This window comes from Camelus bactrianus, chromosome 19 (genome assembly GCF_048773025.1).
Source record: "Camelus bactrianus isolate YW-2024 breed Bactrian camel chromosome 19, ASM4877302v1, whole genome shotgun sequence".
Classification (NCBI taxonomy): domain Eukaryota; kingdom Metazoa; phylum Chordata; class Mammalia; order Artiodactyla; family Camelidae; genus Camelus; species Camelus bactrianus.
The window spans coordinates 14,587,182-14,605,450 of record NC_133557.1 but is presented as its reverse complement, the minus strand read 5'-3'; the positions used below and the strand labels follow the sequence as shown (position 1 = coordinate 14,605,450).

Below are 18,269 nucleotides of genomic sequence, written 5' to 3'. Positions count from 1 at the left end.
TGTGGACTCTGGCTCAAGTTCATAAAGAATAATCCCATAATGATTAGTCTTCCAACCATGCAAACATGCTCTTGCATGTCTCAATTTAAAAAACTGTCCATTGACACTATAACACCTTCACCTCATTTCTCTCTTTCCCTTCCAAGCTAGATTTCTCAAAAGAGTTATCGGTAACAAGTTACCTCCCATTTACTTCTAACTTCAGGACTCTGTGAAATATACTAACATGGTATCTACTTTAAATACTTTAAGGAATCAAGGCATAAATAATAAGATACACAAGGAAAGTACCATAAAGAAAAGTTCTAGAACTGTCTTGCACACTTTCATGTTTCCTATGCCAGGCACACATCACATGCACAATTCATTACTGAAAATAATATATAATGAAAATATGTACAAATGAGAAATATGAATGACATTCTGCTGTTAATAATAAAAATACAGACAAACATATGGCATAGATAGGTCTACGTGGGATATAAAGAAAATTGAGTTGTTAAGAAATTAATATAGGATATGTCTGAAAGTTAATGACTACAGCTCCGAAAACCTATGCATTAAGAGAAAAAAAAAAAGTAAAAAAATATTTCCCTTCAATGGGACACAATAAGGGGCCACAAACAGACCAAAATATACTTTTTATTCATCCAATCTAACTTCAGAAAAGACCATACACATACCTGAAAACTTTATTGTTTTATATATCTAGGAAACTTAATGGAATAAAATATCACAGCTACACGTTCTCAAATTCAGGTTAACAGTGAGGAGCTGTTCAAAAAGAGATGGAGAGATAGGAGATACGAAGCATACCTGAGCATGAGATTCATCAGCTGAAGACCCTCGCCCTTCAGGAAGCGCTCACGATTGGAACTGAGCATTAGGCAGGAGCAGAGTGAATCGAACAGATTCTCCATCATCTCCTGCTCCTCAGCGGTGCTAGGATTGTGTCTTTTAAACACCTGTAAAGCAAAGACATCAGAAAGCACAGAACCATAAGAGAATGTCTTTTCATCAACCAGCACTCAACAATTTCCAAAGCCTGTCTGTCCTGATTACCACCCAGTTGAAGAAACAGAAACTTACCAAACAAAATTCTCATCAGTTTCCATTTTAGAGAAACTGGGTTTTCTGATTCACAGGTATTAAATAAATGTCTTGTTCATGTAAAAACCAAAACTCTCAACTGACCATTGTGTCCATGAGTGACTGATAGTTGCAAGGAGGCAGAGCCCCACCCAACCACAACCCATCTCTTCCCCTTCGAAAAGAAACCACAATCCAGAAGGGCAAATCTTGGCCCGATATAAGGAAGAGTCTCCTAACCATCAGGGCTGCTAAACTGCCTCGTATACCAGTTGTGGCTCTAAGTCATGGGAACAGCTCAAAGCACAAGTTTTGTCTTTTCCAGAAATATATGGCATGTTAAAAGGAAAAAGCCTTTTAACAGTGTATGCATATCCATACAGTCTCTTACAAAATGATCAATAATCTTGCAAGAATAGGACAAGCACTTTCCCAGAACTGGAAACAGATTCACAATTCAAAGATCTATTTTTTTAGGATGGAGGCCAAGTCACTCAGGCTGCTGGCACCAAAATGGAAGCTGTATGCAAACTGACATCTCAGACACTCCCAACACTCTCAAGACTTAATCCAAATGATCTATTTTCAGTCCTGGTTTGGGAACAGTATGGATGAGATTTGTTACAAAAATCCTAACAGTATTTTCAGAATGCCAGCAGAACATCATTTCAACTGGATTTATATTTATTACAATGAGCAAATGGCAATTCCTGATTCCTTATTCCAACCTCCAATGCCACATCCTTCCCTCCCCTCTTCTGTGACCTCTATCCCATTGTATTGGAAGTTGTACTCCTGGAGCTTATCTGGATCCTAAGTGAACTAACTCCATGTTAGCAGCAGATTGACAGGAAAGAAAATGAATAATCTTTGGAGTGGGTCAACTGAAAATAATTTGGTATTCTTGGCCCAAGAACATACACTTAAGCAGGAAGTACACCTCTTTTGGACTGACAAATATCAAAAGTCCACACCAGATACACAGTGATATCTGGTTATAAAAAGCAAATGACTAAGAAAAGGAGACAAAACATGTACCTCCAATGTAGTCTCAAACCTGCCAACATACCCCATATGGCTTGCATCATATGGCTTATTCCTTCCCGAAACTTCCAGCTCCACCCCCCACTTAAATAAAGCAAGCCATGTATCTTCATGGCAGACAGGAAGCATAAGAATTACTCACGGATAACTGCTGAAGAAGCACATCGATTCCATCCAGCTCCCCAAGCAATTCCCTGTTTTCTAAAAAGGGAAAAAAATAGGAAGAAAAAAAAATGAAGCTAACTGTCAGATTTTACAGCCGTCTAACACTGATACATCAGCAAACAAAATCAATACAGCTTGACAGAGTACAAAAGCTGCACAGAGAGCGAGAGGGAGAGCAAGGGGATGCCAAAGGCAAGAGAGCTTGCTGTCATGATCTGAAACAAGCCTGGCTCCTATCCTAACAGTATATCAATACCAAGAGGGAGCCTCACCATCGTTGTCCTGGAGCAATATGGCCAGTACTTCACTACAATACAGTTTGTTGGCGTCGAAAGGCATCTTTGCCTGTGGGGAAATAGGAGAAATGAGAAAAAATATTAAGGGGCCTTGCTTCCTTCCCCAGGACCAATTTTTCATAAGTACTAAGATCTGAATTAGAGAGAAGTATACATTAGAAAAGGGAAAAGGCAGGTTAAGGGTAACACAATGTCTGCCTCTCCTCTCAAGAGACCAGACTCAAGTACTACATAGTAAAACCATAAATGGTAGAAGTACACAATGGTTCTTACACTCCTACTGCCCAGTATGAATGTCACCTCCTCTGTGAGGCCTTCCCAGATTTCCCATTTTGAGTTCAGGACAGTTGTCTAGCATATAGTACATACTCAAATGTGAACTAGATGAATAATGGAAGTTTTGAAATTTTAAGGCTAAAATCCATGAAATTTCATCACAAGCTACAATCATAAAATTAGGCTACAAATTAGCAGATAGATGATCAGAGAGGCTGAAAAGAAAGCAAGTACTTGTTTAGATTAGTTGAATGTCTTTATAACAAAGTAGTTCCTTTTGGATTTTTTTAATGCTGAAAATTTAATTTGAAACCATAAGCCTATCTGCTCGTGGACCATAATCTGCCTACTATTTAAAAAGGAAACCACATTAAATATGCAGAAATGTGTTAATATTTTAACACCCAAATTACTATCCACAATTCTTCCCCTGCAGCATGCTCTGCTACTTGGAGTTGCAGAGGGGACACATCTACTGCAGAGACTATCTTTCATGGCCATCCACATTGCTGTTTCAGTAGCGACACTCAAGTATCTCTCCATTAACAATGCCCCTCAGATAAAGGTACACAGAGAGGAGCAAGCCTCATTGATGTGTTTTTATGTACTGTACCCTTGATCCTTTAAATGCAGGCACCTAGACAATGACTGTTAATCAGCAGCAGCCTTGCTACTTATCCAAGTTTTTGAAATGACAAATAATTACTGTACCTGGAAAGGGAAAGTGTTTATTCTGGAGCTAACACCTTCATCACCTTAGCACCATTCACAGTTCTGTTTGGACATTGATTTTGTACTTAAGAGGGAAGAGTGGCCCTTAATGAAGCAACACACAGCATCTTTTCAGTTCTCTTTGCACGTCTTCCTCATCATGCCTAAGAGCACCCCATGGGATTTCAGAAGGCTGACCAGGTATGACCCATCTTAGGTTAAAAGATCTGTAAATACAAGGTCTTACATGTGCTGACTACAAGGTATACTCCTTGAGCAAATTTAAGGCCTTGTTTCAAGAAATTCAGTGTAACAGCCAGGGTTTAAATGGATTTTTCACTTTAAGAAAAATAGTTTTATACAAATCAAAACACAATAGTCTAAAGCCAAAGGGTGAGCATCTCTATTGGAATGAAGGATTTACTAATGAAATTACTTCCTCAAACATTTAAGTTACAAATATTGCTAGTTTAAATGATTTAAGCCATACCAGCTTATACACAGCTTTTCAAGGGTCAGGGTTCTTGTTTGAAACAGGTACACTTTACTGAAAGAAACCAAACAACATTAGGCCACTAGAGCAATAGGCTTTCTATGGTTCCAATGCCTCTTGTCCTTTATTTGATTTTATAAACTCCTGTCTCCAAAGTAGGAGGGAGGTTTCCTCTTTTTTCAACAAATATTTATTGGGCACTTGCCATATTTAAGACAAAACAATTGGAAGTGATAGCAAACAGAGGCGATTTGACATGAACATGGTCCATTGTCATGGCATTTTTTTAAATTATGCTGAATTAAAATCAATTTTATCCAGTAATACAGTCATGTTTAAAAAAATAAGGACATGAATCTGGGATCAGACACACCTAGATTTAATTCATGAGCATGCACTACCTATGTGACACAAGTATGCAGTTCCCAAACTATGTGCCAAGATCCCTGGGACATCATACTGAATTCACAGGGCATTCCAAGGATTCACAGGATTTCCAAGGAAAGCACAGTGACATCCAATATCTGTTGAATAGTGAGTGCATTAACCACTAGTTCCAGGTACACTTCTTTTGATGACATCCTAGCTTTGTGAAGCTGGGTTTTGGTGGTTGCTGTGATAAAAGAACTGTGTGAAAATCAATGTGGAATAGGAATGAAGGTGGTGGTGTTTACTCTGATTCCAAGGTTTTAGAAGTTGTGCAGTACTCAAAAGGTACACATATCTACTGGTAAGTAATTGTGGTATTTAAGATGAACTAAAAATGCTTTTAATTCATGTATATTATTTTCTCAAATAGATACTAAATTGTTAGGACATAAATATGTATTAAACTGTTTGGACCTAATTCCTTTAAATGGGACTACTAGGTCCTTTTTGGCACAGGACCCTGTAAAAACAAAATTACTAAGACACTAATGGCACCATAAATTAAGAATGGTCATCTACCAGAAATTGACACATTGTAAGCGACTGTAGTTTAAAAAAAAAAGAATGGTCATCTATGACCAAAGAAACATTTCTTGGTCTCAAGTTTCTTTATCTGTAATATGGAAATAACAAAATAACAACTTCTTTGGAGAGTTACTATGAGAATTAAATATATAATATGGAAGTACCTAACACACAGTAGGTACCACAAGTTTTTCTGACGTCTGGAAATTAGAAATATTCAGGTTAAAATCTCAGTTCCAACAGTTACCAGCTATGTGAGCTTGGCCAAGTTACTCTGCCTCGCTAACCTGATTGATATCTCCTATGTTAAGCGAAGCTGTGGGCTAGATGGGGAAGAAGGAGACTAATCTTTCATGTCTAGTCAAAGACAAAAGTCACCAAGGAAGTTTTATTTCTGTTTAAATCTCAGTTAGAGATGACAGCCTCCAAGCCTGCAAAACACCAAATGCCAAATTACAAGGGCATTTAGTCAGAATCAGCAGACAGGAGAATTCATTTAACAGGTATAAGGTCTCTTGGATTTTGCAGAGTTAGCCAATGAGGGTTGGGGCTTCTAGGTCTCTCTTCTATCCAGGAGCCTGGTGATCCTAAATCTTTCAGCTGTCAGTGTAATTACAGAGCCAAACATAGGTTTGTACTCAGCATGTACTAGCCCTGAATAAAATTAAACTTCACCTTTTTGGGAGCTGCTGCTTTTTTGGAAAGTACGAGACAATTATGCTACCACCCGCAGCAAGAAGCTGCAGGTTATTTCTGCCGCTCACCTCTGGTACCTGGAACACACAGGGCACATTCAGACACATCTATAGTCCTGTATAATCGTTAAGGCAGCTTGTGCCCTGCACAGTCCCAACTCTTGGTCATAAGAGGCTAAGGACTTAGCATCAACCAGTTGTACATGTAGTATAGTATAGCCAATTCTCAATTCATGGGCTCAAATGCTGAATATGACAACTGTTTTTGAAGCAGTGATTTAACTGGGGAACAAAAAAAGAGTCTTCACTTAGTTTCCTTAGAAAAGAAAAAATAAAACTTTTGGTTTTGCTGTTATTGTCAATAGTACACAATATCCTACAAGTTTGTATTCCCCATTGAAAAATGAACTGTGATGCAGCATCTCTCACACTACTGCTATCTGCCACTTAATGAAATCCTCTGCAATGGGTTTCATCCTCATTAGCAGTACAAATTAGTGAGGTTTCATTTAGAGAATGAAGAAATCCAAGAGTATCTCTATATACTGCTGGGCTACCAGGACAAAAAGGAGACTCACTGACGTGCCACTCACTTAAGAATTACTCAAGGACTACTGAATAAACATGGAACAGTCTGTTACATAGCAAGGTTTTATCAAGCAATGTAAACATTAGTACTTTATGATGGAGGTTCTCAGACTTCAGCATGCATCAGGATCACCTGAAGGGCTTGTTAAAACACAGATTATTGGCTCTTCCCCAAGCTGGGCAAGATTTGGTGGGTCAGGGGTGGGTTCAAGAATTTGCATTTCCAACAAGTTGCCAGGTAATTCTGGTGCTCCTGGTCAGGAACCATACCTTGAGAACAACTGGGAAGAGATGCAAACCTGATGGAATTCCAGTCCCTGCCCTTAAGGAGCTTAAGGACATTTGAAGAAAGACAATGAGTACAGTACAAAATACATAAAAGTCTGACAGGTGATGAAGAAAAAATGCTCCATGAGGTAACTGTCACACAGTTACTGGTATATGTTAGAACCCAGAGCTGCCAAATTCCACAGGAGAACCAGTAGAAAAAAACAAAATGGTTGATATTCAGAAAATAAAGAAGGCAGAATGGGTTGGTGGCAAAGCAGAGCTATTGAAAGGGTGCCTGAAGAAAGTGTGGAGGCTTGGTTTTTAATCCTAGCTCTATCTCTAATAACTACTATGTATTTGGGCAAGGTACTTAATCTCTATAGGTCTCAATTTTAAATTTTTTGTCTGCAGTAGAAGTTATAAAATTCCCTTCAGTTCAAAAAATGATGGAGGCTACATGGAAGAGTAGCGATTTAAGCTGGTTAATGAAGATTACGTATAACTTAGAAACACATAACAAAGACAGGAGTCATTCCTGGTGGAGGGAGGAACATGAACAAAGACAGATACAGAGATCAAAATAACTGCTGACCTTTGCGGAGCAGGGGATAGATGAAAGAGACGTGTCAAAACCGAGAAATGGAAGGGTCAGATCAGGCCAGGAAAAGGGACTTTAAAAAGTAGGCACAGAGTGGGATCTGATGTAGAGGGAGGGCATCAGCATCACTGCAGGAAGGTTCTTGAACATGTAATGGCGCCATGAAAATGGAGTTTTAAATTCGTCTGGAGTAGTACAGAACAAAAATAGGTAACAAAAATGTTCACATCTCTAGAGACCAGTAGATCTTAGTGAGGGCTGTATATTATAATCACCGGTGGAACTTCTCTAAAATACACTAAAGACAGAGACTGAGACGGTAAGTCTTGGAATCCATATTTTTTAAAGTTCCACTGGTGAAAGTAAGGATCTGGTTCCAGTACTGACTCTGATTCACCATGATGTTTATGATGGTGAAGATTACAACAAGCACTTTCCCAGATTATGAGAATTAGGAGCAAGGCATTGCTTCTAAAAACATGCCTTCTTGCTGGCCTCACCCTTAAGCAGGACCTTCACTCATTAATGTTGTGGGCAGCACAGGATTATTCTAAGAGCACTGGCTTACTAGTAAAATAACCAAATAGTATTTTAATGTTTAGATATCCTAAAACCTTGAAATACTTTAGAGGCAGCAACATGGCTATTTATGCCCTGAGGATTACATAAACATGATGCTTGAAAGGCATGAGTCCAAAGCTTGCTAGACTACCAAATGGGCCTCTTTACTACTCTCATAAGGGTAATGGAATCCAAGCCAAACACTCAAAGGTCAATTTCCCTTTCTGTTACCGAGTCACAAAAAGACTGGCAAGTTTCAACACCTTTCAAAAGGCAGATGAAGCCTTACATTCTGGTTTAATGAAAGATCCTCGAGTCAGTATCAAGTCTCAAGTAACAGAAAAATTGGTCCTGACTTTACAGAGACAAAAATTGGATTATTTTGTATATTTTAAGGTTGCAGCACCAACCCATGGCCACCTCATCACAACTCAGGTCCCTGCCATTTACCCCATCCCATTAACTCTATGCTCCAATTTCCTCTCCCCTACTCCTCACTCCCAAAATGTGTCAAGGCTTTGGAGAACAAAGATTTGTTGAATATTGAGAAAAGAAGAAACTGAGGGAGGTGTGAAGGTAATTACATGGGGAAACAAGTCTAGTTCTAAAAACAAAGGACACCAAGACTCATGAGAGGAGGTTAAAAGGAAGCTGCATGACAATGAATGAATGAACCAAACCTGATTTTTTCCTGGAAGGAAAGGCGAGGGTGTGTGTGTGTGGGTGGGGAGTTGCAGTCTACTGAGCTATGCATTAAGTTTAGACTGCCAGGCAAATGTGCCCATACCCACTGACGGTAACATTTAGGCTAGCTGAATATCCTCAAGTCATGTTATGTATGTTATAGATTTAATGGGAACAAATGTTTAAATAAGTAGGACTGGAGGAAGACTTAGATTGTCAGAGAGGGATGGAATCGTGGGGCATTTGATATTTTAGGCAGAATCTTCTTCCTTAGTCCTGCCAAGTAGCTGGGGAATAAATCTGACCTGATGCATCTCAGACCCTCTGGATCTCTATGATCCTCTGAGATACAGCAAGACCATGACTACTTAGAGAATTATTCTAGCTACAATCTAGTGCCTCCTTTTCACTGAAAAGTTGGGAATCCTTGCCTGCCGAGACCATTTCAGTAGCATACAAGCAGTTCTAAACTGCCTCCCATCACACCTTTGATTAACCCTATTTTGACAGAAGCTCCTGCCTCTCCCTTTCATTTATTCATTGGTACAGCACTAAATGTTAAGAAGATGGTCAAAAGAACCATGCTAAGAAGGAAAGAGGATGAATAATTCAACAGAGATATGAACAAAGAATATAAACAGAAAACTAAAAGAGATGAATACAAATGGCTAATAAACAACTGGAAGCCAATATACTTTTCTCAGTTTTAAAATTCCAAATTAAAATAAAATTCCAGTTTTCACTTATCAGGTTAACAAAATTTTAAGTCTGATAATACCCAGTGTTGCTAGGGGAAACAGACCATCTCAAATCGGTGGGACAACTGATAGAGGACAATTCTGCAATATCTACCCAAAATGTTAGTGTGTATACCCTTTGACCTACCAAATCTACTTCCAGGAATTTATCCTACAGATAAACTGCCACAAGCGTGCAAGAAAAAAAAAATGTGCATGTGCTTGTGCACGTGGGGATATTCACTGCGGCATTGTTTTGCAGTGACAAACTTACAAACAGGGGAATGGTTAAATTAATTCTGGTACAACTGTAAAATGGAATACTAGGCAGCCATTAATTCAGTGAAAAAAATCAACTTGCAAAAGAAAATACTGTGTAATTCTATTTGTGAAACACAAACACTCCTATTTACACACAGACAATTTCTAGAAGGATAGATAAAATACTGTTAACAGTGGCCGACTCTGGGAAGTGGACCTAGAGGGAATCAGCAGAGGGGAACTTTTATTTACAGTTTTATACCTTATGTACCACATGAATTTCTACTGACAACATGTTTCTATTATTTTCAAGGGTACTAAAGGCTATTTTAAAAACAAACAAAAGAGGAGAAGCAAAAAAAAAAAAAAAAAAAAAAAAAAAAAAGAAGCAAGAGGTACCAAAAGATTCCCAAACCAGGGCATAAAGCCCAGGAATAACAATCTGTGCCAATGACCCAGCATGAGCCATTCCCAGAGCAAAAGGAGGTTTGAGATGTGGTCGCCCATGGCCAAACTTACCTTCAGCCTCTTCAGCAGCCACTGGAGAAGACCCTGCTGGGCAGCCTCTGTACACATCTCAGGCCGGAACTCAGCCATGTTTTCCACAATAGCTGAAGAGAAACAGACACCGGTAATTTGAGAGGGCAACTTTGTTTCCATCTACAACAAGCTTCAGTCCTACCACAGGCATTTTATTCCTCTTCCCACTTCCCTGTATCCTCCCAGCTAGATGCTGTTGTCATTTTTAGATTAACCAAGGAGATGCTATTTTTTTTTCCTTCAAGTTGTGTTACAAATAAAACTCATATCTGAATGTGATGGAATTCACTAAAGGAGTAAGTGAAAGATTTTCTGTGTTAACAGGAAACAGCACTACAGCCGAACACACAAAAGTGTGAGTATCTGCCTATGAAGACCCTCTTAGTCTCATTTGTACTACAGTCCCCTAGACCTGTAACTAAAGAGATGGGGGCAGGCAGAAGCCTTAAGGAAAAATAGGGGGAAGAATCTGAAGCCTCTTTCTTTCCTGTTTTCAGTTTTTTTTTCTCTGGACTCTGCAAGAAAGGCAAGCATGATCTTTTAAAATGAACAAAATAATGTGTATACAGGGGAAAGGCCAGAGGTCAGTGTCAGGTACTCAGAAGAAAACATAATTGGTCCTGCTGTCTCCTACAACAACCAAATTATTGTTCAATTTTAAAAAATTAAACATAAGGAGGCAAAAAATGATTATACGATTATGATACTAAAAAAGGAGATATTAAAAAAAAATCTGTTGTCCCATTCTAATGCATCCAATGCCTTCATTTCCTTCAGCGCCCCTTCTGCTCCATATCCCAGGCTATGTTACTTTCACAAAGCAGACAGAGTTCTGTGTTCTCTAAGCACAATGCCCAGAACACACTGGCTCTGCGTTTTGAAGAGAAAGGGCTGAAGAAACCACTGTACCTCCCATCTTCTTCCTCATTCTTTCACCCACATCAGCCTTGCCAATGGCAAGGTAAAGAATGACCAGGTGGCCCCTCAGGGAGTGGATACAAAGTTGTGGGGGCAGAGTAGCATTGAGACCCCTGAGTGATGAAGATCATTACAATACCTTAAATTACTTTCTCACATTTTCTCAAGAAATCAGCTCATTCATTTTAATCTCTTATGCCTTTAGCTTATTCTTCTGCTTACACTTTAGATAGCTTCCTGATGTCCACTAGGATAAAATCCAAACATCTTGCCATGGTTAACAAGGTCTTCCATAATTTGGATAAACGTATTCCACCAGCCCCATCTCCCACCACCCACCACTCCTACCTCGTGCTGCCACAGTACATTTCTAGTCTTTCCCTAAAGCTCTTGCTCATTCATAGCTTTGCAAATGATACTGCCCAGCCCAAGGGTCCACCTCACATTTCTCCATCAAGATGCACCTGTCTTCATATTCAGCCCCAATCAGCTACCTGCTCCAATATCCAGCAATTTGGAGACCACTCCTCTTCACTTCTATGGTCCTCCCCACTGACGCTATTATACCATTTATCACCCTGTACTATCTTACCTTTCTGTTCAAGACTTTCCCATCACTCTGCCTCTTAAAACAGTAGAACTATGCCTAATTCATCTTTAATCTACCCAGTGCCTAGCATAGTGCCTAACATAAACATCAGGTGCTTAATAAAGAAAAAGCTGAGACCAGACAGATCTCCAGAGACTGCCAGGTCAGCGCTTTTCCCATAACACCAGGCTCTTTTTATTAACAGTTAAGACTTTTGATAAGCTTTCTATTCAGCAAAATCCAGCATTAGGCTAACAGATGGTAATGCCAAATTCTGGCTCTAGACTAGAGCCAACCCCCAAATTACAGATTGTCGTGTTCCCTCTTCTCTTACTCCCTAGGTGCTATGTCTTCCTCCTTCTTTATGGTAATCTTCACAGTAGAGAGTATAAAACTACAAGAGAAATCTGTGGTAGGCACAAAGGAGCTGAGAGAAAATCTAATCTCATCAAAATTTCTGCTTCTGCGGGGTCTTGTTCATTTCTCAAACTCTGCTTACAGATATGTCACCTCTGGTTTTATAAGACAGCGACCAGTGATAAAGAGGACTACCCAAAAGCACAATTCTAAATAGGCTATTGGTTCAGCAACTTTGCAGGGGGAAAGACTGGGGAGACTGGAGGAGAAGGTGGAGGAGGGGAAATACTGCAGAGGAATCCACTTAAATGAACATATGATAAAGTAGCAGCCAAGTTAACAGGAATATTTCAACTCACAGTTTAGATGGCAAAGTACACATGAGAGAGAAACACTAACTCTTTTTCAAATAAAATGTCCTGTAAAGGTACAGGCATACCTTGGAGATATTACAGGTTTGGTTCCAGACCACTGCAATAAAGTGAATATCACATAAAGCGAGTCACATGAATTTTTTGGTTTCCCAGCGCATATAAAAGTTATGTTTACACTCCACTGTAGTCTATTAAGTGTGCAATCGCATATGTCTTTAGAAATGTACATATCTTACTTTAAAAACAATGTACTGTTAAATAATGCTAACCATCATCTGACAATGCAGGGCTGCCACGAACCTTCGATTTGTAAATGTAATACCTGCAAAGTGCAATAAAGCATAATAAAATGAGGTATGCGCGTACACGGTTGTTCAAAAGTTTGAAGATAAGTGGGAAGAAAAACCATCAGAGGAGATTCAAAAATTGTAAAATACACACTTTGCAAAGCAAAAAAGAAAAGAAAAAAGAAAAAAAAAGAATTCATCCTACACAGACTTCATCCTAACTTTTGGAGGCAAAGGCCTGCTAAGGGAAGCAGTTTTTATCCAGGAAGGTTACCTACTTAGTGGATTTCTTTTATTACCTGCAAGCCAAACCAAAGCAGCAGTTATATGAAATTTACACAAGGGTCTTCATTTCTGAAAAGGCAGTTTAGGAGCAGAGAAGAAGAACACTCTCCTGCTGTTGACTCTATTATGAAGGAGGAAGGAAATGAGCTCCAAACCCCAAAACAAACACAGAGAAACTCAGGGAATGCTGGCCACCCTCCCCCTTACCCAGCGTGTTGTGGACGCCATCCGCCTCTTCCTTCACAGACTCATCCAAGCGCTCCAGATTCTGCACTAGCAGTGCTACCACTTGCCCGTCCACCTTGAGCAACAGGGAAGCAAAAGGGATACACGTCACAAAACAGTCCCCCAAACCCCCCCATTCTCTGAATGAACCAAGTAATTATCTGCCATATCTCTCACCCCATCATCTCTTTTGAGCCTTGAAGTGACCCCAAGGCAAGGAAAGAGCAGGCATCATTAGCCCTAATTTTAGACTGAAGCTTAAGGAAACAAAGAAAATTCAAGATTACAAAGTTATTGAGTGACATGCTAGCACCTGAACCTAGGTCTTCCGAAATCAAGTCCTGTGCTCTTTTGACTTTTATGTGGTATTTAAACACCTTAGAAAAATGTCATCTTAAGTCAACAGTTCATTTGAGTCAACGTACATTTGTAGACCACAACACTAATGTTTAATTGGGAAGTTTACTTGCCATACTTTACACTGCCCTCAAAATTTAGGGTTAAACTCAAAACATTCTTAACTTTCCACACTAAGCTTTTATGAAACTATTACTTCTGATGAACTTCTGATTCCTTCTTGAAAAGGATATTAACATAATAAAATGCCTTATGTTTGTATTAATTTAATGCATAAGAAAGTAATTATATTTCTCTTATTTAATTTGATTCACATAACACTTACAGAAAACTTTAAGTAACCACTTCATATAGATGATATTCAAGAGATTAATGATGGAGTCAAGACCACACAGCTTCTAAGCAGTGGCAGCAGACGCAAAACCAAGCAACCTTCTAAAATGAAATAAGGCTTATACCACTTCACAAACCTTCTGGCACAACGTGTGCCCTTACAGAGACTGCCTTTGGGGAACCCCGAGGTACACCAAGGAAATAAGTAATGAAACACCTAATAATAAAGAAGTGATTATCTATCTGATAACTCATTCCTAAGTCATAGCCAATAAGTAAACCTATATTGGAAGATAAGATACTGCTACATATCCATATTTATAACCTGTCTCTCACTGTCTCAGTCTCTTCACTTAGGAAATAGGAATAAATTATAAAGATTAAATGAAATTATGTGGCATGCCTTACGTTGGGGTCTGATTCAAAAGTTAAGTAGAGAGTTTGAATCTAGCCCTTTACTTCTTGTGATACTTGATTATTCATTGTTCATACCTCCCGTAGGCTAAGAAAAACACAAATTCTTTGAAGGCAGGTACTGCAGCCTCATTCATCTTGGTATGCTCATCAAAGTCAAATGCAATACTATACATAGCAGACATACAGTAGTTTTGCTAAATTTAAATCAACTGACAAAACACTTAGTGTACCGTAATCATATTTTTATGTCTATTGCTCCATTTATTCTCATGCAATCCTCACAGCTTTTACAAGTGAGAAAACAAAGGTCCAGATTGGTTAATTAGCTTGGCCAAAGTCACAAGGCTTGCAGCAGAAGTGACCAACTCTGAGACTATTTTTTTCCCATCATACCCTATCACTTCGATGTAGGGGGAAGAAAGGAGACAAAAGAAAGGAGGGAGAAGGAAATGATCTCATATTCAACTGACACTTCCTGAACACTTGCATTTAAGGCACTCTACAGACACAACTCAAACTCAGCCTGAGGCTGGAACAATGGCAAGAGAGACACGTCTCGAAATAAGGCCTCTACTCCTTCTGAGTGTGACTTAAGGGAAGCATCTGGATGGGGGAAAAACTGAAATTATTGACTACTCTGTGATACCTGAATCACAAATGAAACAGGTTTATCGAGCCTTTCCTTTATGCCCTGGTTTGAGAAACAATGAGAGATATTAGCTGTGTATTTGAGGGGATACTGATGCCAGAACGGAGAGCTCCTACAAATACGAGAAAGAGCTGTTTCCCCCTCTTATATCAAGGAGATATACAATCATGCTCTCAGATGTCACAGCCAGCAAAAAGCTTCACCAAGGAAATTCACTGCAAGGTTTTCCTTAATTAATTGGACAATTTGGGTATGTGAGAGAAAACAGAACAGCATCTGGGGGAAAAACATGAACCATGTCACAGTTTGTTTTTCCCTAAATCACCCCGATTGACTTGTAATCTGCCTGAATCCTAAAGCAGCAGACACTGCAACTCCGCTGGGTATCACTCTGCTTGTCAGTTCTGCAAACTGCTTCACCAGTTTCAATTGCTTATTGCTGCTTTATCTGCATTATCCACCCCCGCCCCCTTCCTTGATTCTTACTTATGTTACCCATGTCTGCTGTCTGGAAAATGGTGGGGACAGTGGCAGGAATCAACACATTCAAATCTCAGAACTGAATGGTTATTGGTAATGGGTGTCTGGCTGAAGGAAATCTTTTTTCTTGCTACAAAAATCTAACTTCTAACAGCCCTTTTAAGCTTGCAAAGTGTGAAACTTTATGTTTAGCTTGGTTAAATGTAATTTTATCTGACTGCAGGAGGGTCAAAACAGTCAAAATACATCCAGCTGAGAAAATGCTTGGAAAAATGTTTATATCATGCATAGCTCTGGATATCATCTAGTAAGAAGTACAAATTAGTGTTCTGTCCCTCTAACCCCTTGAGCCTACCACCTTCATGTCCGTTTCTCAGATCTGTAACTAAGTCCTAAAACTAGAAACAAATATTGCTTAGGGATTAAAGCATCAGCCAGAGTAACCCTGGCCCTGGAAATCATGGCTGCCTGAAGCCTATAAGCCATTGGTTATTTCTGCTTATTAGCAGGTTTCCCAAACAATACTCCACTAGGTCCTACTGAGACAAAGTTCAAGGGCATGATCAGGCATACTTTTCCACTTGACCAGAGAGGTTAGATAGAAGAGAAGAGAAGGAAACAAAAAAACAGCCAAATAAGGAGAGATGAGAGGGTTTGAAGGATTCTTTTTCTATCTTGGACAATCTGCCAACAAGCTTTCTCAAGAGTTTCACTGGAGTTTTTCTACCTACTATGACTTCTGGAAATTTCATACATAAAAAAACAATAATAACCCCTTTCTCCCTGGCCCTCTTCCCCAACAACGCTGATTCTTGACCAAACAGTAAATTTTGAAAATACATATAGTAATATGGTCACGATGTAAAACTAGGCTTGCCACAACCTAACTAATAATATATTTTAGCTTCCACTCTTGCCCCCCTGATCCCTCCACAATCCATTATCCACACAGCTCCCAAGAGTGGTCTTTCTAAAATGTTAGGTCAGGCTACGTTACTACTCCCTTGCTTGTGATCCTCCATTACTCTCTCTCACACTGGCAATTCCACCTGAACTTACTACAAGGCCTACAGAGCCCAGCGTGGTCTGGCCTCGACCAGGCGCTCTCCCTTCACCCCAGCGGCACGCTAACAGTACGAGCCTTTTTTCCGTTCCTCAAGTATGTCAAGCTCATTTCTTGTCCTTGGTCATGCTAAATGGCTGGTTTTCTTCTTGTCATCCAGAACTCAGGCCTTTACTGACTATCTAATCTAATGTGATTCTCCAGCTGCTCTACAGGACATCACTCTATGTTAATTCTCTATGTAATGGAGAGTCACTGTTTTCTTGTTTACTTATTCAGTTTCTCCCTACACTAAGAAATGAGATCCACAAAAACAGACTTTCTCAGTCTTGTTCATTGCTGTATACCCAGTTCCCAGAATCCAGAACACACCAAGCATTCAATAAACATTTAGTAAATGAATGAACAAATGAATTTTGCTTGGAAACAAATACAGATGAAAGCGAAGATGTTAACAGAAACGGGAAGGGATAAAAGGGATGAGTCCAGAAATTTACATAATAAATATCCTTAGAGCAACCGAAAACCTGCCAACCACAGCCTCACCTGAGCAGCACAAATGCATTGCCCACTAGCCCAAGCCAAAACAACATGAGGCTTCAGAGTCTAACATTTAAGTAGGGTTAACTGAGGGCAAGAATGAGTACAGGGCAATCTCCTGGCTCACCACATCAAAGCCACTTTTGTGAAACTCTTTACAGCAAATGGTGGCTCCCAGCCACATTTCCACCTCCTCTGGTGGTGACAGCTCCACGCACCCACATGTGGAAGCCTCCCTACAGAAGCTATGGACACTACCTGCAGCTCTGCAGCCCCTCCTGGTGCTTCTCCATCATCAGAAGGGATCGCTCCCTCCTCCTCATTTCCACAGAAGCTTGCATCTCTCACAGGCATTCTTAATACTCTGCCCTGCATTAACATCATTACTTATTTTGTTCTTTTTTTCCCTTTCTTTTTCTAACTAAACATCTGTCCTCCTATGTCTCATTTAGACCCACACCCTTCAAATGTTTTTTTGAGTATTTATTCAAAACATTTTTTGAACATTTGTTGAAATGAAAAAAAAATGTTTGTTGAACTCAACAAACATTCACAAACATTTCACTAAGTGGCATATGATACATATCATTTTAACTTGACATTTACTAAGTATTAACATGTTCCAGACATAATACTTAATGAAGATAATGACCATCATCTATTGTTTACTCTGTGCCAGACACTGTTCTTAAGACCTACTAAATATCTCACTTATTCCTCACTTCCGCTATGTGCAATAGGCACTACTGTTATCCACATTTCACAGAAACAGGAACTGAATATGGAGAAGTTAGGTAACTTTCCCAAGGACACACAGCTGGTAAGTGACAAAGCCACCACTCTGGCTACTCCCCTGATGGGGATCACATCTCAGGAAAGACAAACTCACAAACAGATGTCTATAAGCCAACATGACAAGTACCAGGATGTAAAAAGTGCTGGGGGAACCTAAATTCTACTGAAGCTTTTTAAAGAGGCTTAAGATTTAAGTGAGGCTTTAAAGGATGAATAAGAGTATTTCAGTTAGCCCAGGAAAAGCAAGGCTTGCCAAGCTGAAGGCACATGTGAGCAAAGGCAAGAGACTGCCAAGTACATGGTAAGTTTTGAGACTAGTAAGTAGGAAATGGCTATAATCTAATTATGACTCTCAAGGAGTCCAAAGCCTTCTTCAGAGAGGCATGCCAGAGAATTATCATCAAAGCAATATAGTCTGGTGTTGACCAGTCTTCAAAAAAGAGTCTATTTTCTAGGCTACCAGATCAACTTGTTACAAAGCACAAATATTCACCTTTCGTATAAGAATAGCAGTGGATGTAAACCAAATTTAAAACCCCAAAGATCCCTGAGAATGCCAGGACAGCACTCTCTCCCCACAAATGTGCTATTCTATTGCTTAGGACTTCCAACTGGGAAAAAGACCAAGGCAATAACTG

At 39.5% G+C, this 18,269-nt stretch overlaps 1 protein-coding gene across 1 annotated transcript in view; it reads right to left on the bottom strand.

Moving 5' to 3' along the window:
* The window catches only part of CTNNBL1 (catenin beta like 1), a 143,840-nt gene that overhangs the window by 72,570 nt on the left and 53,001 nt on the right, over nucleotides 1-18,269 (bottom strand). The window contains exons 6-10 of the mRNA XM_010960747.3: nucleotides 12,980-13,073; nucleotides 9,942-10,033; nucleotides 2,571-2,643; nucleotides 2,276-2,334; nucleotides 817-965 (exon numbers count right to left, since the gene is read on the bottom strand). Of these exons, the coding sequence (XP_010959049.1) occupies nucleotides 817-965; nucleotides 2,276-2,334; nucleotides 2,571-2,643; nucleotides 9,942-10,033; nucleotides 12,980-13,073 (467 nt within the window). The remainder of the gene's footprint in view (nucleotides 1-816; nucleotides 966-2,275; nucleotides 2,335-2,570; nucleotides 2,644-9,941; nucleotides 10,034-12,979; nucleotides 13,074-18,269) is intronic.